Source organism: Astatotilapia calliptera, chromosome 6 (genome assembly GCF_964374335.1).
Source record: "Astatotilapia calliptera chromosome 6, fAstCal68.1, whole genome shotgun sequence".
NCBI lineage: Eukaryota > Metazoa > Chordata > Actinopteri > Cichliformes > Cichlidae > Astatotilapia > Astatotilapia calliptera.
Genome location: NC_137427.1, coordinates 5,939,927 through 5,967,693, shown reverse-complemented (window position 1 = coordinate 5,967,693; position 27,767 = coordinate 5,939,927). Strand labels below are relative to the sequence as shown.

The 27,767-nt window shown below is 39.6% G+C and overlaps 2 protein-coding genes across 2 annotated transcripts; one reads left to right on the top strand and one right to left on the bottom strand.

Moving 5' to 3' along the window:
- Nucleotides 1-2,512: 2,512 nt before the first annotated feature.
- On the top strand, nucleotides 2,513-11,148 carry cryba1l2 (crystallin, beta A1, like 2). Its single transcript, XM_026169895.2, has 6 exons — nucleotides 2,513-2,653; nucleotides 2,884-2,960; nucleotides 3,052-3,170; nucleotides 7,791-7,932; nucleotides 8,154-8,296; nucleotides 10,511-11,148. Exons 2-6 carry the CDS (start codon nucleotides 2,886-2,888, stop codon nucleotides 10,656-10,658), a joined length of 627 nt encoding a protein of 208 aa, XP_026025680.1. The 5' UTR covers nucleotides 2,513-2,653; nucleotides 2,884-2,885; the 3' UTR covers nucleotides 10,659-11,148.
- A 3,056-nt stretch (nucleotides 11,149-14,204) lies between these two features.
- unc93b1 (unc-93 homolog B1, TLR signaling regulator) lies at nucleotides 14,205-26,617 on the bottom strand. The gene is made up of 13 exons (XM_026169892.2): nucleotides 26,426-26,617; nucleotides 23,931-24,047; nucleotides 23,634-23,775; nucleotides 23,381-23,534; nucleotides 23,136-23,297; nucleotides 21,551-21,680; nucleotides 21,360-21,456; nucleotides 19,652-19,776; nucleotides 18,226-18,408; nucleotides 17,784-18,057; nucleotides 17,582-17,703; nucleotides 17,371-17,493; nucleotides 14,205-14,702 (listed from the first exon to the last, which is right to left on the bottom strand). Exons 2-13 carry the CDS (start codon nucleotides 24,045-24,047, stop codon nucleotides 14,457-14,459), a joined length of 1,875 nt encoding a protein of 624 aa, XP_026025677.2. The 5' UTR covers nucleotides 26,426-26,617; the 3' UTR covers nucleotides 14,205-14,456.
- Between the last annotated feature and the right edge of the window lie 1,150 nt (nucleotides 26,618-27,767).

The following is a 27,767-nucleotide window of genomic DNA, read 5'->3' as shown; positions in this document are numbered from 1 at the left end:
TGCATCTCCACAAATGTGAAATACTCTGAATAATGGCTGAATACTGGTTTGATTGGTTTTTCTTACTTGGGGAAAAATATGCTAGATTAGCTTTGCCTTTAATGACATTGTATGCTTTACTTTTCATACATAGGCTTGTTTTTATATCCCGTGTTTAACAAAGACAGCCCATTTTGCTAAATGACTCAAATCCAGTTTCATCCCCTTCACCGGGAGCTTTTACAACAATTTCTACAATGACTGAAAAACCATCTACTGAACCCTCTATGTGTCTATTTTTCATCATATAATTTGTGAAGCTGACATTTACAGCACAGCACTAAAAAACTTCTCATATGTGTATCAGTGAAATGAAAGGTTAGTTAATTATAGTTGTGAGTCAACTTAGTTTGTATAGTTATTTCTATAATTTCACTATTGCCAAATATACCTCATAGGTCTTTACAGTGTGTACAGCAGACAACACCATCGGTCCTTGTTGCCTAAAACATGAAACCTAAACATATTTGTGTTTCAGATGGGTATATATATATATATATATATATATATATATATATATATATATATATATATATATATATATATATATATATATATTAGAAGAGAAAAGACGGTGGAGGCAATGCTATGCCGTGGCCACATATGGCTGCTAGTTGAAGTGGGCCGCTGGTGTTTATTGACGTTGACAGAAGTAGTAGGATGAATTCTGAAGTGTACAGGGGTGATCAGACAGTGCAAATTGATATTGAAAAGTGCAAGATTGTCACTTGATCTCAGCCCAATAAAACGTGCTTTTCAGTCACTGAAGACAAAACTGAAGGGCAGAGAAGCCCACAACACAGCAGCAACTGAGGGCAGCTGTGGCCTGGCAGAGCATCTCACTGGAGGACACGCAAAATTTTGTGATCTAGATGGGTTTTAAATGTCAGGTAGTCGCTGACTGCCTGACATTTAATTAAAAAGAATAATTACATTTAAAATATTTTTGTCCAATTAGTTTTGAGCCTCTGAAAATACGACTATTAAATATTTAATGTGATACTTTTGTAAAACCCCTTCTGCTAACAGTAACAACTATCAGATTTCATGGGTTTTTTCCCCCAAAGATCTGCTTAATGCTTTCTCCCTCCGACACCCAAATGAAACCTCTGTCCAGCCTCATTCATGTCTTTCATGTAAAACAGCAGATCGAAGCACTTTGTCCAAGACAAGTTTCTTCTGGACAAATCCACACAGTGTGAGTACATTTTTTTAGAGCACAGCAGGATAAAAGCTGGGAGTCGTGACTTAGCCACTTAGCCACTGCCTTTTCATGTGTGTGTTTTGTGTGTGTTTGCCTGTGTGATGTTAAACATGTTAAGGAGAATTTGAGGCTCTGTTGATGAAATGTCAAGCAGCAAGGGGCTGACCGAAGGAGGTTTAAAACAACTGAAGGGTCAAAATGATCTGTCAAAGGCTCGCAGTGATGTCAAAACCACTTTCCTTGTATTTTTTCACAACTTTTACGCTTTCTTTTATAGAATCTATATAACATGCATTATTAATTAACAGTTATCAATAACGTATTGAATTTAATTATTCGGTCCCAATTTCCTCCACTTTTGGAAGCCACCATTTAAACAGACTCCCCGGATGACTCTCCAAATCCTCCTCATTCTCTGCCTATAGCCCCGGCCATTGTTGCTCTATACGATGGCACTGCTGACCTATACGAATAGACTAAAAACAGCCACGCATTCATCGCCCGCATCTCTGTGACTGCGCTCTATATGATCTGCTGAGTCGACAGGCCCCATAGGGTTACAAAGAGAGAGAGAGAGAAAGAGAGAGGGAGGTAAGGGGGTGGGCGTGTGGGGGACATGGAACGCGAGCAATGAGCCCGTGCGTAAATTCGCAGTTGCGCGTGCACAAACCGTTTTTACGCACGACGCCAGGAGCGATCATTTTCTCACCTGCGGCAATTTTCCCACACTTACCGGATGTTTTCCTCAAGCTACCTTCAAAATAAATGTTGAGGGGGCTCCACATATTAGGCGTCGATATGATTAATATACAAAATACACTCAATATTTGCGAAGTGATTATTTTATTTATCTTCTGTAAGCAAAATTTACTAATCTCAGAACTTAAAGCTTATGACTTCAGAATGCTTGCTGCTGATGCTGTGAAAGTGATTCAGTAAGTTGTAAATTTGTTTGAATCAGAATAAACAAGCAGGAATAAAAACAACACTAACTTGAGGACTTAAAAATGTAATTGAATATGTCGGCAAGTTAGCTTCTCTGTGACAAGCTGATAGAAGATAATATAAATATATATATATATATATATATATATATATATATATATATATATATATATATATATATATATATATATATATATATATATATATATATATATATATTCTAAGAGTATAAAGAGCTAGTGTTGTACTTTAATTTTGAAGAATTTAGCCGGAAGACATCGGTCATGTTCCTGTCCTGCTTCAAACACTCACCGCTTTCACGTCATTGGAAAAGAAGGGCGCACGCGCACACTAACGAGCATGAGCATCCCGCGTGAACGCCAGTATAAAAAAGAACCTCCAGGTTCAGACCAAAGTCTATGCAAACGGCATTTAGATTGTGAGGAGTGTCAGCTGCGCATCCAGGTAAGATGACCCGGAAATTTCCTGCTTCAAAACTTTCCCACGGGGTGGTTTAATTGATTAAACGGGCCTGATTGGTCCTATTGCAGATATGAGAAGGTGGAGGTTAAATTTATACAGAAAGAAATCTCAAACAGAAACTGTTGCTGTGATTTTAAAAACTACTCCAGACATGCTGCATTTTAATGCCTGTACATATTCTCATTCATGCTCTTTATCTCTCTTTACTCTAGAAATGAATAGAGTCGTTAGAGCCCACATGACCTCACCTATGATGTTCCCTAGAATGGACACTGCTCCTTTCTTTAAGGTGAATTCACACACTTTTTATTTGCACTCATAAATGTAAAGTGTAAACATGCCCAGCTTCACCCATTCTCCGTGTCTCCCCCCGTGCGCAGGTGACTGTGTTTGAGCAGGAGCATTTCCAGGGCAAGTGTCTGGAGTTCACTTCTGAGTGCTGCAACATCCACAACTGTGGTATGGACAACATCCGCTCCATCCGAGTGGAGAGTGGAGCGTGAGTCACACAGCCTGTACGCCTGCAAGTCTCTGTGGACAGCTGACTGTGTGTGTGTGTGTGTGTGTGTGTGTGTGTGTGTGAGTGTGTGTTTATGTAATTGTGTCTCTGTGATACAAGGGTAGAGAATGAGGCACCCACTACCAAACATGCCACCACGAAGGCCACTGCATCCTACATGTAGGGTTCACACACCAAGGCAGTAATGGGGGGTGAAAAGGAGTATTTTATTTTAAAGACATTCAAATTGCTTTCACCATTTCTGGCTTTAAAGGCTGTTATACATTCCTCATCATTTATTCTTTAAGGCCACATGAGTGGTTTTATTTTTATAGCTTGCTGTGCACCTTTTTTTAATTGCTTGTATGTGAAGGTCAGTGTCAGGATCTCTCAGATAAAGATGATGCTTTTAGAAAGAACTATCTGTTTAGAGTAGCTTTAAAAAATGATATCCATTATGTACTACCAGTGCTGTTATAATAACCTTTCGTGAAGCTTTACTGGACTGGAAACACTTTGTGCTACTCAGATATTTCAATTTCTTAATGAGTTTAGATATTTTAGAGCAGGGATGTCAAACATAAGCCCTGGGGGCCCTAATCAACCCAGCAAGGACGAGTCCACTGGACAGCTTTGTGAAGGACTGTGCAGATTTTAAACTTTTTACTGTATTTTCATAGGTTTTACAGCTTCTTCTATTCATAAAGACCTCCTCTGTTGTCCTTCGTACTACAAAGTAGTGAATTAACAGGCAATAAACTATTATCTACTGTAAAACTTCATTAAAAGTGTGAATTAATAAAAACTTTATGTTTTATAAATATGGGGCAGTCTAGTTAATGAGCTACCAGAACTTTTACAGTAATTTTACACATTGATTATGGAAGAACTGAGACGTACTGTTGGAATTGCAATTTTATTTCTTTAATTCTACATTAGTTCATCTCAGGGATTAAATATTTAGTTCAGTGTCCTTCACTAGTCCGGCCCACTTCAGATCAAAGTGTATGTAAAACAAGTTTGACATCCCTGTTGTAGAGTTTGGAGTTATCCGTGGTGAGAAGTAAGTTGAGTACCTGCTTTGAAGTACTTGAGCAGAGTATTTCTATTTATGTGAGTTTATATTTCTACTCCTTTTGGTATCAAAATATCGTGCTAATTTTCAGCAACAAATAGATGAACGTGCTGACTACCCAACCATCATAAACCATTAAATAACCAAGTACAGCAGTTGTAAAGGAATCGTCTATTTAAGAGACAAAAATCTGAATTACATTTTAAAATTATCCTCTTGCCTGTGATGCTCCGTGTGTATGTACATGATTTTGCTTTTGATTATAATGAAATGAGTTGCTTGCTTTGTCCAAAGCTCCAGAAAATGCACTGGACTGTTCTCCGGACAGGAGCAATGGGCCCTTCCAGAAATCATGACCCAAACACAAACAAAACAAAAGCCACAAGCAATTTTGTTCTGAAAGATTTTATGTAGGACATATTTCTTTCATTCACCAGCCAAGAGTGGGTGCAGCTAGCTAACATTAACACAGCTGAAGGGGGACACCCTCCTTTCACACTGTCAGGTTAGAGACTCTTTCTTCTGCGCTGTGAGGTTAGCGGTGGAAGTGGACAGACAAGAAAACTGTTCACAACAAGGTTTGTGGATATTTTGGGCTTTTTTTTAAGACTTCATTTGATTTTTGGGTGAACTGTTCACTTATAATTGTGATTAATAACTTTTTCCCCCTCCATCTGGAGAAAAGAGTGATGTATTTCAAATCTTTCAAATTCCTTGTAGCTGTTTTTCGTCTTACCTAGCTCTCACTTTCTGACTTTTTAGTTCACTAGCTAACTGCTAACAGGTGTTTTTAAAGCCTTTATTGCAAAAGAAAATCTTGATAGTTAAGCACAAATGTACATTTGCAACATGTTGTTGAATACTGGGCTAAACTTTGCTGTAAAGTTCTGAAAAACTGAGCAGAGCCACACATTCAATCAGTAGCTCCTGCTGTTTTATCATTAAAAGGACTGCTCCACTTTTCATTTTCCACTTTAAAGGACACTTTACAGGTTTAAATAGTTTTACACTGTCATGATACATTTATCTTAGGTTTAAACTCAGCCAGCCCAGGAGTAATCAGTAGCCCTCACCATCCTGACTCGTGGATTCAAATATTATGTTCTTGGTTGAGCATGAACGTGTGTGACATTTCCGTCATTTGCAGATTTGTTTGTGTTTATGTAAAACATAACAAGAAGCTCATTTTGATCATATATTCTTAAGGACTTTAATGTGACCCACATATTTGTTCCTAAAATGTATAGAAATGTGTCAGTTTTATCAGTGTCAGAAATGTGTCAGAAAGTTTTATCAGACTCACAACTTGAACTGTGAGGCTCAAGTTGTGATTCCTAAAGGAAAATGTAGTCCCTTCCTCTGTAAATAATGCAGCTGTCTGCTGGTGATGTCTCACAGGATCAGAAAGTCTTTGGACTTCTCTTAATTTAGGAGCAGAGCACTAGATGTAACGCTCTGGGACATTTATGCATGTATTTATTCTTAACGCTGAGTGTAAGAGCAAACTTGTGTCTGACGCACTTAGGACCAAATCGTTGCTGCTTGTATCTTCATACGTAACCGCCCAGGCCTTAGTCATGGTGTGTAAAGCCTGCCAGAGTAGTGATTCTCCAAACACATGCTGCTTTCGCCAGTTCTATCTTATCAGTGGAAAAACACACTGAAAAGTAAAAGATGGTGAGCTCTGCTTTTCACTAACAGCGCAGTGTCAGCTATTTGTACTCCCTTCCTCTGTGCAAATGTGTTACTATTTTGTGGGAACAAAAGTGGGGACTTAAAACTATATACCAGTTTTTAAATTGCGTTGATAGGCCACGTAAAACCAGAGTCATGATAAAAAAAAATATACGCAATGTTTTTTCCTGAATACTATCACTATGTTTACTGCAGGAAGAAACACTAAAACTGCGTTTTCTAAGGAAAGCACCCAGAAGCACTCTCTGCTTGCGAACAAAAACAAAGAAACCCTTTCCTATTGATGGAAAATTTACCATGTCGACCAATCAGAAAATGATTCTATTAATTCAAGTCACATGCACAATAGTCCCCGTTGGTCACTTTTATCAAAAGGCACAGACTATTGAAAAATGGGCAATGTGACAGCGCCTCAAAAAACTCTCTCAGTTGGCCTGGGGAGGGTCAAGTAAAGTTCACTTAAGTGTTTCTATCAAAAATACTCCTCAAAAATTTTTTGGCAGTTTTATTGTGTGGACACAACTCAGATTTTGGTTGCAATTTTTATCTAAGACTAATTTAATTACAAATAGATACTTTTTAAAAACATTGTGTTGCAGTGGTGCAGTAAGCACAGAAAAGAACTTTATCTGCCTGAGCTGGAGGCGGCAGAGCTGAAGATGCTTAGATTTTTGTTGGGAGTGACCAGGAGGGACAGGATCTGAAATGAATATAACCGAGGATGTAGAGAGCCAAGGCTGAGGCCATGTTGGCATGTGCAGAGGAGGGCTAGAGGATATACTGGACAAAGGATGTTAAAAATGGAACTGCCAGGCAGGAGAAACGAGGAAGACCACAGAGAAAGTTTGTAGATGTATTGAAGGAGGACATATGGGGTCGGTGTAACAGAAGAGGATGCTAGGTTCAGGGGGAGACGGAGGCAGATGATCCGCTGTCCCTAGCATCCTCTAAAAGGAATAGCTGAAAGAAGAAGATTGTAGAGTAGTGATCCAAATTTTTAGACTATTTAAAATGAACTACAGGAGAGTAAAAATACCATCAAACATTGTAGCTTGATTACTTCCCCTTTTATCTGTGTTGATATACATTCTTTCAGATACATTTACACAACATTATCTGAACACTGGGGGGGAAAGTTGAGCTGAAACTTCTTTTAGTTTGTTGATACATTTTTTATGAAGTATTGATTTGGGTACAAAATCCCATTTCAGAGCAGGTAGGAAAAAACATTGACAGCTGTTTGGTCAATAAAAAAAACAGAAGTTGCAGTGCATTGTTCTCTCCATTGTCTTTAAAAAATGTATGTTAGTCAGACTCAAGACAGGCAGTCTTTTATTCACAACTTTTTCTTTCTCAGACATCATTTGGTGGGGAAAAAACACTTTCAGGATTGTTTTTCACTTTTTGGTCCTTTGTCTTGTAGGAATAGGATGACATGTGGGACTGCACAACAATTTTATCCCTGGTGTTTTTGAAGTTCAAACATATCAAACATTCAGATCTCTCTGAATTAGTACGTATTAACGCATTCTTGCTCCACATTAAGTCTTGTTAATGGCTGATAACTCATTGTGGGAAAGTTACATAAGATGATGGCTGACCTGTTGGTTGTAAATATGAGTTCGAGAATTCTGTTTTTAATTTTGCGTGTGTGCAAAAAAACAGAAAAAAAAATCCAAAATAGGACACTCACAGCTTACGACATGATGCATCAGCACTCGTGAGGCTGACGAGCAGGCCCTCTCATCCTGTCTGATGTCACTTGTCTGATTTATGTTCAGACTAATTTCAAACTGTGCTGATTACCATTTTTGCTCTGATATTTTTACCTCTGCCACTCTTTTTTCCAGCTGGGTGGGTTTTGAGCACCATGATTTCCAAGGCCAGCAGTTCATCCTGGAGAGGGGCGAGTACCCCAACTGGGAAGCCTACAGCGGCTCTCTGTCCTACCACACTGAACGCTTCATGTCATTCCGCCCCATCTACTGTGCTGTGAGTAGCAGCAGAGGGAGGAAAGGGTTGGGGGATACAAAAATGAAAGGGTATAAAATAAGCGGGAGTGAGAGAGATGATGATAGTGAGTGACAGAAGGTGCAGTGAGCCACACAGCGGGTGACTGAGACAGCTCAAAAATAGAAATCAGACAGCTCACAGCTAAATCTGTGCTCCCTCTGCGCTAACATTAGTCTGTTTCTTTTTCTCTATTTCCAAAGTCTCACCACAGCAGCCGTATGATGATCTTTGAGAGGGAAAACTTCATGGGGCGTTGCACCGAGCTGTGTGACGACTACCCCTCCCTGGAGGCCATGGGCTGGTTCATGCCCGAGGTGGGCTCCATGCATGTGCAGTGTGGCGCGTAAGTTAGACACGTTCCTCCTTAATTCTTCAAGTTTAAGTAAAAGCCAACATGAGTGGCTTCAAAGATGCTTGCTCTCCAAGTGCTTGCACATTGGGGATCATTGGGCATCTCTTCATAATGTTTCCATTACAATATAAAATACTTTGGGGAGTAAATAAAACTGATTTGAAAGCAGCTGCATAGATAGAGGAGAACAAAATCCATTAAGAACTGAGACTAAAGACACACCCTGATTTACATGCTCAAGTCACTTTCACACTCCTGAAACGTCTAGAGTCGTTCTTTCTTACATGACTTTTCTTGTGTGGTATTTTCTCTCAACTCGAAAGGCTCAATTTGTTTTGATGAGGAAGTTTTGAGGTATGCAGGAGGTAGGTCACATGATCCACCATGTCACCAGATTATCTGCTAAACTCTCAAATGGGCCTGACTGTACATTATATCTTTAATTTGTGCCTCCTCGTCTCGTCTCCACCTTCTGACTGTGACCTAGAAATGATCTGAGATGTCAGTACTGAAAATTGTGTCAGTTACTAAAATGCACCGGAGAGGAGAGAGAGGAGGCTGCAGGTCTTACAAAGACCAAGTGTTTTTACCTCGGATTTTTTTTAAAAAGAATATTTTGTTTTAATAGGTTGTTTCAGTGATTTAAGGTGGTCAGCTATGTGACCAAAGCTTCTGTCCTTCAACTTTTCTGTGTAATTTAAAAAACAAAGTTTTCTTTTGATAGAGTAGATCACAGTTACATCTGAGATCATGAACTACAGCACTATTCCAATTGTAGCTAATAAATTCATGATCGTGTTGTGTCACATCATGTTGAATTGACATTACTTTAAAATAAGCCCCAATTGCAAATATGTCTTAAATGCATGTGTGAAAAAGGGCTTCACTGTCAACATTCCGAGCAAGACTTTATTCCCTTCCAGGAGACATATTTTTATTTTAAAATACACGCTTAGTGCTCTACATTTCACACATGAGCTTCAACAAAAGGTTGAGAGAATAAAACTGAGGCTCTGTTCCAAGTTATCTTTTTGAAACGTGGATCGCAGAGCAGGAGATGCTTTGCGTCAGCAGTGCTGTCAGTGATGTTTAGGTGAAGATGCTCGCCGATGCACACTCTGTGCAGTGTATTAGGGAGTTAACAGTGCAACAACTCAGAAGAGAGGAGACTGTAGAGTAAATATATAATCCAAGCTTAGATCGTACAGTAGCCGGAAGTCAGTCAACAAAGCAACAAACGGGCAAAAACAAAGAAGAAAAAGTGAGAAATACTAGCTGCAGAACGCTGCAAAGTCTGAGTGCGCAGAAGTAAGTAATTAGCTGATGAGAAGCAGGTTCGACTAGGTAAACACAGATGATGCTAATGTGGGCGGGGCAGATCATTACAAATGTGGAGGAAGTAAAACTTTCTGAACACAAAAATATCCCTAACCGCGACGGGCAGGTGATAAACTCTCTAGCATCTGGTCTGATTGTGTCAAACATTTGCGCTGTCACGTGTATGTATGGCATGTGACGTATAGAAAGGTTCAGAGAGCTACTTTTGTGTTTTTTAGCAGCTTTAAAAGGATGACACAGTTATTTTTAACACAGTTAACAGAGACGGTCGTGTGAATCAGGCAACTGCTTTGGCCAACTGGGAAATATCTCAGCCTGTAGCGTGACATTCAGTCTTTTCTAGATGTCCATGTTTCCCCTGGGGTGAAGTGCAATATCTTTTTATTATCCTCTTCAGCCTGGCCTCTGCTCTTTTCTTTATGACTGAATGTCTGCAAAATAAAAAAACATTTTAATGAGCATGCTAAAATATGAAGGGTCTACACGGTCTGCTTATCAGGGTAGCGGCTCGTGTGCCGATGTGACAACCTCTCACATTTCTGGTGTGTCCTGTCATATCAACTGCCGGACTTTGGTGTTATTTATTATGAGTGTCACAGCCTCAAAGAGCAGCTAACATGACATATTTTTGTTTACACATTTCCACTGAATTCGTCATGACACATTTGTTATTTACGACGATTTTTCACCAAAACAAGCCCTCAAATAAAATTGGCATACGGTTATGTGCCTGTCACAGATTTGTTGACTAATCACTAAAATCATATAGTTGTGCAGTAATATCAAAGATATGTTTGCATTCATTTAGTCATCCACATAGTGACTGTTCTTAATGAATCTCCTCCTCCTGCCTCTGCGTTTCCACAGCTTTGTGTGCTATGAGTACCCCGGCTACAGAGGCCAGCAGTACATCATGGAGTGTGAGAGGCACAGCGGAGATTACCAGCACTGGAGGAACTGGGGCTCTCACTGTCAGACTCCAAAGATCCAGTCCATCAGACGCATCAGGCACTGAGAGGCGGCAGATCAGGACAGCAGCAGCAGAACAACCTGGGCTCTGGCTAACACCTGTGTGTTCAAATTTAGGGGCCCAAATCATTAACCTACAGTTCTGTGACACAAACCATTAGTGATGTAGCAGCTACCTCTTTATTCCAGCACGTGTATTTGTTGCTCTCAAAAATGAAGTGTGTTGTTTTCCATCCATCCGTTTACACAATACAGGCTCACGGGACGGTTGGAGCCTATCCCAGCTTACATGCGACAAGAGGCTGGGTACACAGAAAGACAAACATTCAGCTAACTTCACAAATATGTCTTTGGATCACGGTACAAACCAGAGAACCTGAAGAAAACCTCATAGGCACAGGAAAAACATGCACACTCCATGCAGAAGGGACCCAGCCGGGCGGTGGATTCAACCCCTGGACTACCTGCTCCACTGCTACCACTATGCCAGCTACGGTTTTCTTTTGGTACATGTAAAATAAAGATCAGAGTGAGAATGTGTGATGTTATTCCTGTGTTGTGTGTGAATGCAAGACAGTGTTCGGTGTCGAATCAGCTGATCTCCAAAGTGAGCGAGGTGACAGGACAGTAACAAAAGTCAGTGAATAATAATGACTTGATCACATACTAGACTGTGCAAAACTATTAAGGTGTCAGTCGTACCTGAGCTGAAGAATCAGCTCTACGTGTGTGCACGCCTACAAAGTGTACCAAGTGTACCTCGTGGCGCAGTAGCTCATCCAGATCAAGGGCCACTAAAATTCACAGGTTATTGTAACGTGTGAAGTACAGAAAGAAAGTGGTACGATTTCTTATTTGTTTTCACTCATGCACAAACAAAAAAAAAATCCAATCCACTGAGAAGTCAAAGAGGTCCACAAACAGCCATATTTGTCATATTACTGTTGTTACAATAGAAGCGCCAGAAAGGCCCCAACCACACCTCCCTCATGTGGGAGTCAGCTAATGGAACCAGTCCCTCCATGATCACAAACACTAAGCTCAATATCATCACAAAATAACAGGATAAAAGTGTTACACGGCATGTGTGGCAGTGAGATTTCAAGCTATTGCATCATTTTGTATTTTTAATATTTTTTATTATTTTATATTTGGAGTTCAATATGAAGAATCGTATGTTATGGCCCAGGTTCATGAACACTCCTAACCTAACTCAAGACATAATTTTGCCATAAATAAACCTAATTACAAGATTTGTGTATAGATGGTACAGAGGCACATACAAACACTTATATGAACATTATAATCCAGACAAATACTCTAGGATGAGTAGTGATACTAGTGCCCAGTCAACAAATAAACTTAAGATGACAATTGTGTTTAGGTTTGATTCAATTCTGCCCAATACTGTAGGAGGAGCAGTGATTTTGTGAACTGTGAACAGACTGACAAGTGATAAATACCTCGTGTGGCACTGAAGTAGCCTATTATTTATAAAAAAAAATATGCTGTGTGACAATAATTGCAAGCCAATTTACTTCAGTCTTGCTGTTCCTTGTACTGGTTACACTCTGGTTGCATTTTCAGGTTTCCATGGCAATGACTAGCTGTCACCACTACCTTAATATAAAGTCAGTGACTTTGACAACACACCACCCACTTGTCAGACGTAAACATCACAGTCAACAATAGTTTGATTCAGCACATCTTTTTACTTAAAACTGCATGTTTATACTGGAGAAAAGCACAAAATACATTCTCAGGGTCAGAAATTAAAAACTGAACAACATCAGCACGGCGATAATGCAGCTAAGCCCTCTAAAACACTTGCAATACCATATAAAGTTGAATTAAATGTTATACATCCACCGTAGGATGTTGATTACATTCCTTCCTCCTACAGTTGGTTAAAATAGAAATCTGTACATAAAAACAGAGTAAAACAAAAGACATTTAAGTAAAAGAGGCACAGTAAGAAGAAGTTTTGGTATATATACACAGCAAAGGCTGCACAGTGATGTGCAGAATTCCCTCACGTTTACAAGGCAAATAGCTGACTTGATGCAGGTGAAATTTATGATGGTGAAGTTACAGCAAGTGTTTCTGCATGCCATGACGGCAAACCAGCCATAGATTGAATAACAGTTTAACTTAGACGTAAGTTTCCAGTCCAGAGGAACCGCAGTGCCTTAAACTCGTATTCTTTCTTATGGCCAGCAGAGGGTGACTCCTCTGGCTCCAAAGTATTGTCCAATATATTAACATTTGAAAGAAATTGACTGTAATGCTCACTCCATTTGTGACCACAGCAAACACTTTCAAGCATGATGATCCGTTTTTAAAAATACTTAAACTAAAATAGACTGAGTAAGCTTTAGGGTATGGAGACATTGTGTCAAGTCCCTACTTTACGACCAGTGTTTCTTTGTCAGATCTACCTCTTGCTTGTTACATCACGATTTCTTTTTTTCTTTTTTTTTTCAGAAAACATAAAAACATGATAATGCCTATGATTATAATATTGAGTTCAGGGCTCTAAAGGGGACTCCACTAACAAAGGATGTCTTCAAGGCACTCACATCCATCTTTTAAATAGCCTACACTTTAACATCTTTGGGAGTTTAGCCGTCATTAGAAATAATCATTCAGCACAGAAAAGCAGTTACTGCATGAGCAAAGAGGTTTCTATGTTAGACCCTTTGATACTATATTGAAATGATACTGTATGTATATGCAGGTTCAAAAAGCATATTTGGCCCTTTACTGTTTTGACATGTACAAAACACTAAGTTATGTATGAGTGTTTCTTCATCTAATGTCCCTTTGAGAATGGAATTAGTGGGTTTGCATTTGTAGCACTTTATTTTAGAGTGCATGAACCTCATCTGGACTTAGCATCGTCTTCGGCTAATCGGCAACTTCTAGCAATTATTAGCAGAGCAGAGTTCACAGACACAATGCTAATGTACTCTCAGCTTTAACATGCACTGTGCAACTAGTGTCTGGAATGCCCACCGTATCACCTGCTACAAACCAAGATGGAGCAAGTAATGTTGCAGGGCTACATGCTAATGTTAGCATATAGCTCGTGTGGCTGTAGTCCTTTCAGTTTGTTTGTTTCTGAATATTATTTTAGATTTCTAAAATCTATACCTTACTGGGATTAGTCAGAAAAGACTGAACTACGCACATGCTGAATGCTGCACTTCATCAAACATATATTCAAGCTCATCTTCTGCATCTCACAGCAGACAGCTTCTGACAATGCCTTGTGTGATTCCAGATTCTCTGACTAATGTGCAAACACTATTAAATGAAATACTGAAATTATAAGGAATTAAAACAACAAATATGGGGCTTTTTTATGTTGCTTACAAGAGGCAGGCTTGTTTTTCTATCAAAACACGCTTCACCTTGTGATTAAACTCAGAAAATCAATTCCTTCATTTTGTCGCTTGCTTTCAACTCTTTCTATGCAGATTTTTTTTCAATAATAAACAACAAATTCTGATGAAGAAGAAGCACAAAAGCAAGTGAAATGCTCTCTGCACTTATCATTTGGTTAGCCAGTCTACATAGAAAGAAAAAGGACTCAATTTTTTGGTTTTATCCAGAATATGCTGATGTGTTATAACAATATAGCCGTTAAAGCTGGTGTACTTTTCTTATTGATGATTGTAATTTCACTTAAGCAGTTACCTATAGCTTTCCTTCAAAGTTAGAAAACTATAAACTATCGGGCTTTTTCTTAATTTTTATATTTTCCACTGAAAAACAAAAATTTACAGAAATATTAATGAATAAAAGAGCGTCCAGTGCTATTTTAACTCTTCCTCTCCTCTTCTCATATCTCTCCGTCCCTCTCGTTCACACGGGCGTCGTCCTGTCCACGGCCCTCGGCTCCTCTTCTCCTGGCTCTGGGTGAGTTAGCTCCCTGATACCAACCCTCTTGGTCCCTTTCCTCCCCGTCCAAATTTTGCACTACATCACAGTCGTCTTCCTCCCTCTCATCTTCTCTGTCGTCCTCCTCGCTCCTCTCCGAGTCGGACTCATCGGAGTTGTCCTCTTCCAGGTAGCGGTAACCTTTGACCTGAGGACAAAAAGAATTAGTTGAATTAGTTGCTCTGATGTCAAAACCCGTTTCTAGCTTAGTATGCAGTAGCATTTTTCACAATAAAATGCACTGATCCTTGGATTACCTTCTTCCAGAAGAAGGACAAATCAGTTTTTAGCAATTCTAATCTAACCACATAACAAAACGCTATATTCTACTTATATAAAACGCTTATGTAAGCAGACAATCTCTCAACAGCCTGTTCTATCTACTTCTTTTGGTCTGCCATCACTCAGAAACCTCAAAATAAAACTTCCATTTACTTTAATGTAAAACAAATAAGATCCTTCAAAGCTTGATTGAAGCGCCTTTTTATATTTTTGCGTGAAAGGCTAAAATCTAAAATCAACAGAGAAGGAGTCAGCAAAATAAATCAGACTGAATCCACAAAAATGCCATCTCAAGGATTTTCTGTGTGCAAATACTTGTTTCTGATAGGTCACTGTTATACACAGCAAAATCCATGCATAGAATATAATACAAATATAACAACAACCATGTGTATTCAGTGACTTCGCACATGTTTAAATAGTGGCACGGACTTGATAGACATGTAATATTATTTTCAGACATTGTCCTAAAGGACACCTTCATGGGTAATACTGCTCATACATTTGCAGATAACTGTAAACTATGTTTGAAAAACTAATTTGCCTTTGGTGTGAGTTTTTTTTCTACAAAAGATAATGAAGGAAAAAAAGGGAAAAATAATGAGCTTATATCTACTCATTCCTCTTCAAAGAAAAAGTTTTTACAGACTGCATGGGGGAGTTTTTGGCATGCCCCAAAGTAATTTCAGCCAGAGCATAAGAAAAATAATCAGCTGCCTCTTAATTAGGGTTTCATTTTTGTCAGATGATCAGAAATACAGGAATATGCATGGATGTCTGTCAACTACGGTAACATGCACTAATTGCCTGTATTGTCTGCTTACAAACACAGCCACCTCCCAAAGGCCCACAGAGACCTTTATGATATGTTCAGTTCCATATCACAGAAAGACTCTGATTGTTGTTGAAATCTAAAGAAATGATGACAGCTCGTGCAGAAAATGCGTCACTTCTCAGTTTGTGGTGTAGTTGATAAACAACACTGTATTTAATCTTCTTTAAACAGACTATTTTTTGCCTGCTGCCTTATTGCAAAACCAAAAATTCAGATCAATCAGAATATTTTTATTCTGATTTATGTATAATATCTAAGTATATCTTAAATCTAAACTAATATATCTTAAAGCCACTATAATATGTCCACAGAAAAGTCGACATACTCGACTCCACTCACGTTGATGAGATGACGAAGGAACATGAGAAGTTGGAGTCAGGTAGCAAAATGAGATCCTCGCTGCGTAGCTTCAGTTTACAGTCAATTAGATGTGAATTAAACATGAAGTTGGTCACAGCTGCATAATAAATTGCTACAGCTGTATTTTATTACGTGAGGTTTAACAGTGCTCAGAACGTTTCATATTTAGGGACACTTTTAATTAAATTGATAACATGGCACAATGTGACAAGATTTTGAATTATCTTTTAACCACACACACAGAATCTATGACAAGCAGAGAGTCTGGTGAAATTAAATGACTGAAACAACATATGAATACAAGGTTTTAAAGAGTGCCCCTGTGGCCATGGTTTGCATATTCCAGCTGCGTGCCGGTGCCTGTTTTATAAATTGACAGTGAAAACACTTCACGTGTGCATCTTCAATTATAGCCTCTGCCCTTCAGGTGGATTTTAGGAATTGAGGCATCCTCCAGCGTGATGTACTGAGACTGATTTCAAGGGGACAAGGAGGCGGATGGAGGACAGAGGAGATGAAATTAGAGAAATGAGAAAAGCATGCCACACCTGAGTGCAGCAGCTGATCAGCATTCTGCTCATTAATGAAACTGCACTTCAATCCAGCACTACTAAACCACTCCTTACTGGCCACTGTGATCTGTGTTTTCGGGATGAGCTCAGTAAAATTCAAAACGTGACCTAGGGTAACCTAGGGTAACTTCTCTGTCTTGTTATGTTTGAGTAATTTTGCCTGTAAGAATGTGGAAGCTTGGTAGGGATTCTCTGCCATGTTCTAAACTGTTTTCCTGTGTTTGTGAGTAGCAGCAGAGCCTAATTAGTTTATAGTCTTCAATGTTTTTATGTTTTTAACACAGAGCTCCGATTTCTTTTTTTCTTTTGGAGCAGAGGTCCAGGGGTCAAACCTTGGAGACCCTGAAGTCTAGCTTCCTCCTTATTTTATTCCCCTTTTTCCTTCTTTAATTATATAACTTGTTGACGTATAATGATTTATAGCAGAGGAGAGGCCTGTCCATTAGTTCTGACTTAAAGTTTTCTAGTGCCCACTATTCATGTTACACCTTGTGTCACCTTATACTTCAGGTAAAGACTATAACACACTGTGTGCGCAAAGAAACCTCTCAAGGTTCCCACTGAGTTTATCATGTCCCCAGCGCCCTGCATGCTCTAATCAGGTTTTTTTTTTTTCGGAGAGAAAACATGTCGGACAAACTCTCCTGCTGTGTGGAACGTGACAAAACAACTTTGATTTTCCTGAAAACATGCAGAGATCATGTTTGAAAAGGGCTCATTACAAAGACCAGATTCATGTATTGATCCTCGATGGACTGACTAGTTACCTTGTGTCGTGGCCGAGGGATGCGAGGCAGTCTGAATGGCACTCTCTTGGCCAGGCGACGCTCCATCACCCAATAGCAACAGCAAGCCAGCAACAAAGTGACTAGTAGTATGGAAAGTTTTGCCTTAAAGGAAAGTGAAGAAAAAAATAGGTTAGACTAGGAACAAAAAAATGGAGGGAAAAACTAACGACATAAACACCGAGTCACATACCCTCATAGGAAGACCATACCAAAGGTATACTATAAAGATGGCGATTGCCTGCCACCAGTGATAGATGGTGTAGACAAAGTCCAGGCGTTCCTTTTCTTCAGCGTACAGCATTCCAAGTAGGGCTGGAACACACAGAGGAACTCATGTTGTCACGTGTCATAGCTGAAGACATGCAAACACAGAGACCATGGATGATACTCACTGCTGACGCCTGTCTTGTTCAGGGCGGTGCCGAGTCCCCATAGCGCAGAGATCACTAGTAGAGGGCCCTCATACTTGAGGCATTTCGGCTCTGGAGAAAATGCCATGAGAACCACCACAAGTACTCCATGCACAAAAGCACCACTGATGAGACACACCCAGCGTGGAAGCCGTAAGAGGGAAAGGCTAAGGGAGGAAAAGATGGAGGCGGAGAGGCCGTAGACGACGATGAGAAGCCACAGTTTATTTAGACCCAAAGCACATACACCGTAAGACTGTTGAGAAAGAAGGGGGGGAGACACATTCTTTCAACATTTTATGACCTGATTCACAACTCTGCTTTCTCTCATGACATCCTTAAATCCTACATCTTTACATCTGTATTTCCGTTTCTCTTTAACAAACTTAAACTACTGTACAGACAATCTGCATGAGTTTAGTACCAGGGTGAATCCAGAGATGGCAAACAGTGTCTCGAATCCACTGTAGATGAAGAAGGGGCAGAGCAGCCGCAGGCGGTAGTCCCTCAGGTGTTTGAAAGGCAGCTGAAAGATGTTTCCCCAGCCTATACTGCGAAGGTCGATCTCTTCTGTTGGGCGGTAGGCGGCCCCACACAGCCCGAGGAACTGTGAGTAGCAGCACACAGAGATCACTTTATTCAGAATCATTTTCAATGGAGCTTGTGCTTCAGTTTGTTTTTGTCCCATGGTGAGGTTTTAAAAAATGTCTAAGAATAGAACAAACACAACAGATGCCTGAGAGCAACATTAGCTCTTAAACTAGCAGCTGGTACCCAGTTGGTACAGACTAAAGCCAGTGAAAAAGTGTTTTAGCATCTATTAGCTTGTTTTAGTTTACAGTCTCATCACTTTCATCGTTTCCAGCAATTCCTCGAACAAATTGTAAGCCAAATGGATGCTAGCTTCCCAGCAAGAATCCCAATTCACTGACTTTAAATACCAGAGGTCTGAGGTGTTTTCCAGTGCTTTGTTCATATCTTGCAAGTAGCCACAAGAACGGTTATAAAACGTCTGATTGGATCACCCTACATGGTATAATGTGAGCCTAACAATAATAGAATACTGTAAAACAACTAATATAGAACTTTCAAGCACAAAAATTACAGCTAATGAATGTCGTAATCAACTCTGTTACAAGACCACCACAGACCTTATCTTTGGGGATGCCTGGAGTTGCGGCGCTCTGCTGCTTCTCTGTTTACGCTTTATAGTTTGCAGCTTTAGCTTTACAGTAGCTCTCCTGTGATTTCTTTTATAACATCAATCTGAACGTCTTGTTTATTGAATATTTATAGCTTCTTGTGGGTTACACATGCTAACTGTGAGAGAGGTTCTCAGCTGCACACAACATGCCATATTTTAGACATCAATACAGGTTTGAAAAAGGCTTAATTGTTTTCCTTTCTTTATAAAGATTTGATATTATCTAAGGATTAATTTCTCTTCTCTGTAAATCCAAACATTCTTAAGAAAACTTTTATCACATGTAATTCCATCTGAAATGGTTTCCTCAGAGCATTTTTACATTTATCTTTTAATGAGAAAGTGATGTACACAGGGATTTATAAGAATAAGATTACCGTTTCAGCTCGGTGTTAATTCCATCAGAGCATTTTTGGGTACCCAATTCAATTTTCTCTCAGTAATTTGCTCTTTGTTTTGGTTTTATATGCTTGTCTAGTGACTACTTAATGCTGATGTTTTATTGTTGTTTTGCAAGAACGTCACAACAGGAAACAGCGACACAGATTATACAAAGCCTGTCTAGATAATTAGAAAACAAACACCTAAACAAACTGAATGACCTCGAGTCTACGTGTTTATGTGCCTGTGTAGGAAGAGAACTTACAATGATCATCGAGAGGAAGGCGAAGCCCATGAGCACGCTCTCCACTTGGATGAGCAGCATGGAGCTTGGCAGTTTTTTCAGCACGGTGTTGTTGAAGCCGGGGATCAATCCGGTGACTTTAGCACCTGGTTTAGGGACAGGAAAGAAATTAGAAAATAACTGATGTCAGCCAAACAGCCTGTGTTAATCCTACAGACTGTTAAAGTGTCTGTCTGTACATTTAAGCAACAAACTGTACTTTACAGATTTTTATTGCAGCCGTACTTTATAAAATTACAAAAATGCTTTAAAAGTCTCTGAGTGGATGAAAGGCAGATAGGAATGCTGATTTAATAAAACCTAACAGAGCTGCAGACTGAAGAAAACAAAGTTCTTTATGCAGTTGTGATGTAAATCGAAGAGGTCAGCTACAGTCATGTGATCCTCTACCTCAGGTCTGTTTCCTCCTACTGTTAAAATGTGTGTTTTTTAGCCAGTAAACCTACTTCCACTTAATGAAAACATCTGAATGGGGAAACTGTGACACAGCCTGTCAGTTGGTGATGTTTCTCTTTAAGTTTCATTTTGAATAATACCAATGTTACCAACTATTTTTATTTTTTACCACCTGTTTAGTTTTGCACTGCTGATTTTAAAAAAGCAGCTGTGATCATGGTGCTTAACTAGTACTGAAAGTACTGTGCAAAAATCTTAGAGGCATGCAGCAATTTATTGAACCTGCAAAAACAGCTTGAACAGTTCTAGCCTGTAGGCTTTTTGAAGGACATTCAAAGCTCTACTGTTTCTGCCTTTTGTTCATTTCTCTGTCAACATGATCCCCACTGCTTTAATAATGTTGAGGTTCAGGCTCTGGGGAGACCAACCCATGATGTGTTTTTCTATCCAGTTTTTTTTCTGCACTGGCAGTGCAGGGATCATTGACATGTGGAATAATTAGGTTGAATCATTACATCACTAGCAGTCTTTGTAGATAAGATTGAGTACTGAACATCAGATTTCAAATTTGCGCTGAAAGTTGAAAATACAAATTGACATTTTATTGCTTTTTGAAATTCACAAATCCAGCAGACACAGAACAATGTGTGGATATTTCAACCTGTTTCCAGCACCTGGTGAGATAACGAGCCTCCAGGTTTAGCTGTGGTTTGGTCTCTGAGAGAAGTGTGTGGCTCTTTTACAAGCCTCTTGCTAATTTTACTTTTAGTACTTGGATTAAACCAGGTAACAAAGTGGCTGTGTCAGCTTTTTCTTTTCTTTCTTTTTTTAATAATTACGTTCTGCCTAGTCAATATTAACACTCGGGCAACAAAGTGTTTGTCTATGATTACTCTGAATCCTCCAAACACTCCACAAGGCACTAGGGGAACTAATAAAGAGTAAGACGGGAAGACTGATGGACTTCCTTGTGTGTTTTTACAAAATAAAAAGCAGGGATGGGAGTTAAAATCTCTAAAATATAATTTATTATAAATAGAAAAAGTTACATGAATTAACTGGTTTTAAATGACAGCCTCACAATTAACAGGATAGATTGTTTTCTTTTTTTGGAATGATGATGGATTTAGTTGAAAAGTTGATAAACATTCCTATTTCCCATACTCTTCCTCTTAATATTAACATGGAAGTAAATTTAACTTTTATTGTCCCGAGCTTATTATGGTGTATCTGTACAAGTCGCTACTGGAAGTGAGGAGGCAAGTTTCTTTACCGCAGTGTTTCACTTGGGCGAGGACGTGGGAGTTATCATGGAGGTAAACGCTGTTGAGGACGAAGGCCATGGGGAACTCGGCGAAGACAAAACTCAGCTGATGCAGAAGAAAAGAAAAAGGTTTGCCCATTTGTCCAGCAAACAGTATGATATTAATAACATCATTAATGAGGGAAAGCTGAAAGACTCACATTGAAAATGATGTTAAAGACCGACTGGAAGACGATGATATAGCTGTGGCACGCTCCCTTTGGGAGCTTCTTCTGCTCCTGCACGTGCTCCTCCTTATAGTTGACGCATTCATAGTACTGCTGTGCCATCCTGCGCATATGTGAGAGTGTTTATGGTGTTAGAAAACAAATTTAGAGGCATTTATTTTGTACTTATCTTCAATTAATCACACGAGCCCCTTGTCTCTGTGTATGAAGTGTTTAAATTGATCAAAACCACATAGGCTGTCTCTGTTTCACACTAACAACTACGCTTTGCCCTATAAATGCTCTATATTCAGGAGGTGTAAAGAACCCGAGAACAAGCTTTACATTCACATTTCCTCTTTTAGGATTTAGCGACTTCATAAAAGGCAAAAACACATCAGAGCATTAAAAAAAAGTATTCTGCCAGCAGCATTTATAATAAAAAGAAAGATCAATACAAACTGAACAGGCGGTGACAGAAAAAAAGATCTCAGCTTGTAGTCAGCGCAGCACGGCTCAAAGGAAATACAACAAAGAGCCCGGTAAATTGTTCTTTCAGTCTGCCGTTGATTAAACTGATACAAGGTTTTGTTACATCTGTTGATGAAAAGACATTTTAAATAATGCTCACTCGATGATGCTTTCTGAGAGCTTTGTTGTGCCGGAGGGACACGTGAAGTAGGGACAGGTATTCAGTGTCTTCATAAAGCAGCAGCTCTTATCATCCACATGAAACATGTAAACATTAGACCTTACATCTAGCAGAAATATGGAGCATTGCTCGATTAGCTACTAGGAAAATTGTGCCAGGCTCTAAAACTCCAGGAGTCCCATTTTTGCTTGAAGAGCTACAATAGCAAAATGTTCTTTACAGAGCTCTACTACTGCCTACACTTGAGATCTTCTTCTGTCACTCTGTTAAATCCTGTAGCTACTCATGATAAACACTTAGTTTCAAGTAATGATGTCTGCATATAAACAAACAATTCCTGTGAGCCAAAAGTGTTTAGGGCTTCAGACTGCTCTAAACACTTTTACTGTAGTCTTGGCTGTTTGATGTCACTGTGGCACATGGATCTGGCTGTGACCACAGAGGCCTCCATTTGCTGTTCAAACCTTCTGCTCATGAGCAACTCAGACAAAAGCTGGGATAGAGACTAGAGAGAGGAGCTGAAACGGCGTGTTTCTCACAGAGGATGAACTGAAGAGCCGCACTAAAGCCTTTTTATAAGGTATTGTTTGTTTGTTTTTTCAAGATTTCAACCGTCCTCTCTCATCTAAAAGTCTGCTGACAAAGCCCACTACACCACTGTATTGTGCCTCCCATGGAGACTTTCTTGCTCTTTCTGCTAGTTTGTTTTACCTGATCGGCCCGTGATTGGCTCGCTTTTAAAAGAATGAATGAGGCAAGAGGAACAGCCGCTTTCTACTTCCTTCACTGGAATAGAATATCCTGAAAGGTTACTATAGTTTTAGGGGATTTTTTGTTTGTTTGTTTTTTATTTCTATAAATCTTAAGACGCAGCAAGGGTTAAGGAAGCACTTCCACCCACCCAAACTTCTACTTCTTCTTTCTCACCGTGTGATATAATTTCCCAAGGAGGCCCACAGGGGCACAATGGCCACACCGATGGCCACAGCCGATGGAACGAGGGTGTAGTAACGCTCCCAATAATTTGTAGAGACGAAGAGAGCGTAGATCCCCGAAGCCAGGAACATCATCCACTTGGTACCTAGAAACCTGGATGTGAGACAGGGTGTTTAAAGGAAGAGCAGGAACATTTATATAAAGACATGTTTTAAAACTTGGGTTTATGTTGCTACCTGATGAGGAGAGGCGTGTACAGGAGGCCTATGATCGGTGTGACATTAATCCCCATCAGCATCTTCTGGTCGATGTCCTGCAGGCCGAGGTTGCTGTACTTTACCTCACGGTAGGTCGTATCATAGTGGAGGATCAACTGCATCTGCAGGAGGCCTGTTGCACACATGTACAGGTACAGTAAATGTTCACGAATATTCAAGCTACCCTGTCTGTGTTTGCCAGTTTCAGTACCCCATCTTCAGGGAAACTCACCCATGTACACACTGTACACAATCATGGCTCCAATACTGGCTGCAACAACATTCTTGATGATTCCCAGCCTCTTCCTTCGATAGTATTTCTTCTCCTCCTCCTCCTCGTTGTAATCAGCCTGTGGGCCCAAAAACTCCTCCATCTAAAGAAAGAAGGACAAAAAGTTATGCAACACTTAAGCAGAGGCAGAGACGTGTTTATCAAATTAAAATCGGATTGTTCTGATCCGTAGTACACCAAAACTGATAACCAGAGAAGCTGGATTTATGAAGGTTCTCTGAAATCAGCTGAGCTCACCTGGCCCTGCACGTTGTCTTCGTGGTCCACATTGAGCATTTCGTTCACGTTGCCATTTGGAGGCACAACAAACTGATCATCATGAGGGATCAAAGCTTCATCGCCAGTTGCCTCCATCTGGTGACCAGAAGAAGCAGCACGCTATATTAATACTTCACTGCACCTTCTGCCATCATCGAAACCAATCGGCCACCTGCAGCCACCGTGGTTTTCAAGCTGCTGCACATGAACGAAACTCTAATTATAGATGCTTAAAGTTTTCAGAATCAAATTAACTGCAGACGTAAATATCATTAGTGTAATTACTATAATGTTGTATCAAACACACCTGACTCCAAATCACTTTAGATGCATTTTCAGATTTATTTTTAAGTATTTTGTTCATTTATTTTTGTTTTGAGTACTCTGAGACAAAACATAACTGGCTAATTTTAGCACATGTATTTATAGCTTTAAAACTGAACACGTTATAAAGTGAGATTGTGTTAAAATTCACAAAAATGCATACAGAAGCAGCATTACAGAAGCCATACTTCCTCTTAATTGTTTCTCAACACAATGTGCCAAAACGTTTTAAAGCTTGAAAAGCTATTTTAATACAAATATTAAGAAATCATAGAATAGGGGGTGGCAGTTATATAGAGGATATGTTCAGATAAGGGACTACTCACATTCACATCAGGATATGATATTTTCATTTATTTTAAAAACTAGCTGAATGAGTACTTTAACACGCGACTGTTTAACTTATTTTATCCAAGTTTTTATTTCAAGTGAAATTATTATACGTAAAAGTCCAACAAAATATTCACATTTAATGAAACATAAAAAAGACGAGCAGTGTGTGATGTTGTTTAAAGAAATTCAGTTTCAGTTGTGTGTCCAGAGCAGTATGGCAGGTTGACCTTCCCGTGCACCGTGAGCTGCACGTTTATTACGCGTGCCGATCACGGTGCAGCTACAAAAGTCCAAAACCTTCACATGTGTTTTTGGAGCTAAACGACTGCAGCGTTTCTAAACAACTAAAACTAACTAAAACTTGCAACTCTTCTTACATTTGTATGCCTCTGTAATAATACTGGAATCACCACAAGCTGCAGTGCATTTTATAAAAAGCTGGTGACATTTATGACATCACTGCATTTTTTCCGCTTGTAAAGCCGTCCACTGTTCTATGCTGGACCTTTTGAACCAGTTCTGGTGTTGTGCCAACGACTGATTTCCAATGTTTCCAATGTGTTTTGATGTCTAATGTCTTTACGTATGTTGGCAGACTTTGGTGAACAGGATTCACACAGAGGTTATATATGAAATTAAGAAATGGCCTGTTTTGCAAGTATCTTTATGAGTCTGCATTATTGTACCTACATCATAACCAACTCGGTCTTTTTGGCCACTGTGCTTTTTTGTTGTTTTGTATAGATTCCTCTGGACTGTACATCTCTGCTGTTTACTCTTACTATTTATATCCTCCTGCATAGTTCGTGTGGAGTACCCATAATTTAATTGTGCATGTACAGTGAGGATTAAAGTCCTGTTTTATTGAACTCTCTTTATACAACTGTTATGTTAAATTGTTGCAGTTTCTGCTGCCCTCTTGGCCAGATCACTTTTTAAAAGAACATGTTTCCTTTCAGTGAGGCTTTTCAACCGAATAAATAAAGGATATAAAAAAGTCGCTTTGACAGCAGCTTCTACATTGTGACAGGAATGTTGTTTGTAGCTCAAAATAACTTGATGTCATTCATGAGGGATACATTTGACATATGTTTCACATATTAAAGGCCAACAAGTCAGTAACAGAAGTTTAAATACATGCAATCACTTTGTGGCCTCGCTCAGTCCCTGTGTTTAAGTTGTTAAGTGATAAAGTTTTCTGTTTTTGAATTAAAAACCTGCCGAATCAGTGGTGAGTACCATACTTGGTGATTCAAACCCCCAACAAGAGAAAATGAACTTGCATAGGATACAAGAAGTGTTCCTTTGTTTCTTTTAAATTGTATTTACATCACATTCCTTTGCATAATTAATATTATTCTTACTATTATAGGTTACCATTCACAGTTCATGGACTCCCCCTTCTCCTGTAATAATTACTGAAGTGTCTTTTGTTTCTTTTATGACTTTTTATGACCAGATTTATAAACTGCATTTTTATAAAAGCAGATGTGATCCATCAAAACACCTTTATCGACAGAAAAGCGTGTCTGTCTTAACAAACCAGCCTCATTCACAAGCCTTTTGTTTGCCTGACTTCTCTTTTCCTTCCCAGTATGGAAACTATGAAAGTTAAAGCCGTGCGGGATGGTGTAACTGCGTTTAACCCCTTATTTCAGATTTCTTTGACAGCGTCATATTATGACCCTTGTTATTACTTTCATGACAGTTTGCATCCGGGTCTTGTTGACGTTTCAGCGTTTCAAAGTTATTAGTCAAACCCACGTTCATAAAACAATCACCACCGTGTTTTGCCATCTACCCTGAAATTCACTTACCGTGTCAGTGGAGCGGGGCTGAAGCAGAATGAAGACGAGGACAGAGACACACGGACATCCCCGCCCCTGTGTCCCTTTCAGACCCTGTTGTCGTTACTTCTCCTTTCTTATATTAGGTGCAGTATAAATAAAAAGTTTCGTGGAGGAAACGAAAGTTAGCTATCTTCACTTCCTCACTTGTGCCTGCTTCTCTTAAAGCCACAGACGCACTTTTAGGAAACACGCCCCCTTCACGCTCTATGTGTGTGTGTGTGTGTGTGTGTGTGTGTGTGTGTGTGTGTGTATACATGTTTAGACGTCTTTGTGAGGACTTATGAGGGACAAAATGTTCGTCCCCACGAGTTGAAGGCATTTTTGAGGCTCAAAATGTGAGTTTAGGGTTAGAGTTACAATTAGTTTATGGTTAGGTTTAGGCTTATGATTAGGATTAGACATTCATTTTTGATGGTTAGGGTTAGGGTAAGCGGCTTGGGAAAGCATTATGTCAATGGGATGTCCCCACGAGGATAGCAAACCAGACATGTGTGTGTGTGTCGGAACTTTTAAAGAATTATTAATAATTATTAAGCGCGGTATCACAGGCTGTGGATGGAGGGGGCATGGGATATATAAAATTAATACTGAAGCAAACCGCTTGAAATCCACCGGTTATTATAATTCCGTCTCAGTTGCGCAGTTTGCAGTTCTGTTATAACATCACACGTGTTGTTCTGTTGAGCGGTGGGAGCAACAATGTCTCACACTTGCTCGGTTTGGTTGATTCAGAGCGACCCACCAGATGGCTTTGCAGAGTGCGAGAGCTGCAGTGAACTCATTAATTATACATTTAATAAAAAATAACACGCATTGCTGTTCCTGCTCTGGTGACGTCATGCTGGTACACAGGAGTAAAAATGCACAAACTTTACTTATTCTAGAGAAAGATCTTTAGATCCAGACACTGCCTGCATTATGGATAGAAAGCTGAAAGCCGGTTTCAGTTGCTGCTTGTTTGTGGCTCTCTCTGCCTTCAGTAACTGAAAAGCATGCTCTATTGGTCACAAATAAACACTAGTGGCACGGTTCCACTGCCAGCCATACATGCTCAAACTATAACACTGTCTCTACCATGTCTGACAGATGGTGCCGTGTTTGAGATCTTAAGGTGTCTCTCCTTCGACGCTCAGGTTTTCACTTGTCCATAATGACTTTTAGTTTTAGCCAAGCAGGATCTTTGACATGCTTTTTTGCAAAGTTTAATCTAGCCTTCTTCTTCTTGTGTAACCAGTGGTTTGCTTCATGTTTTAAACCCTCTATATCTGCATCTCTTGATTGTAGATATGGTTAATCAGCCTCCCTCCTT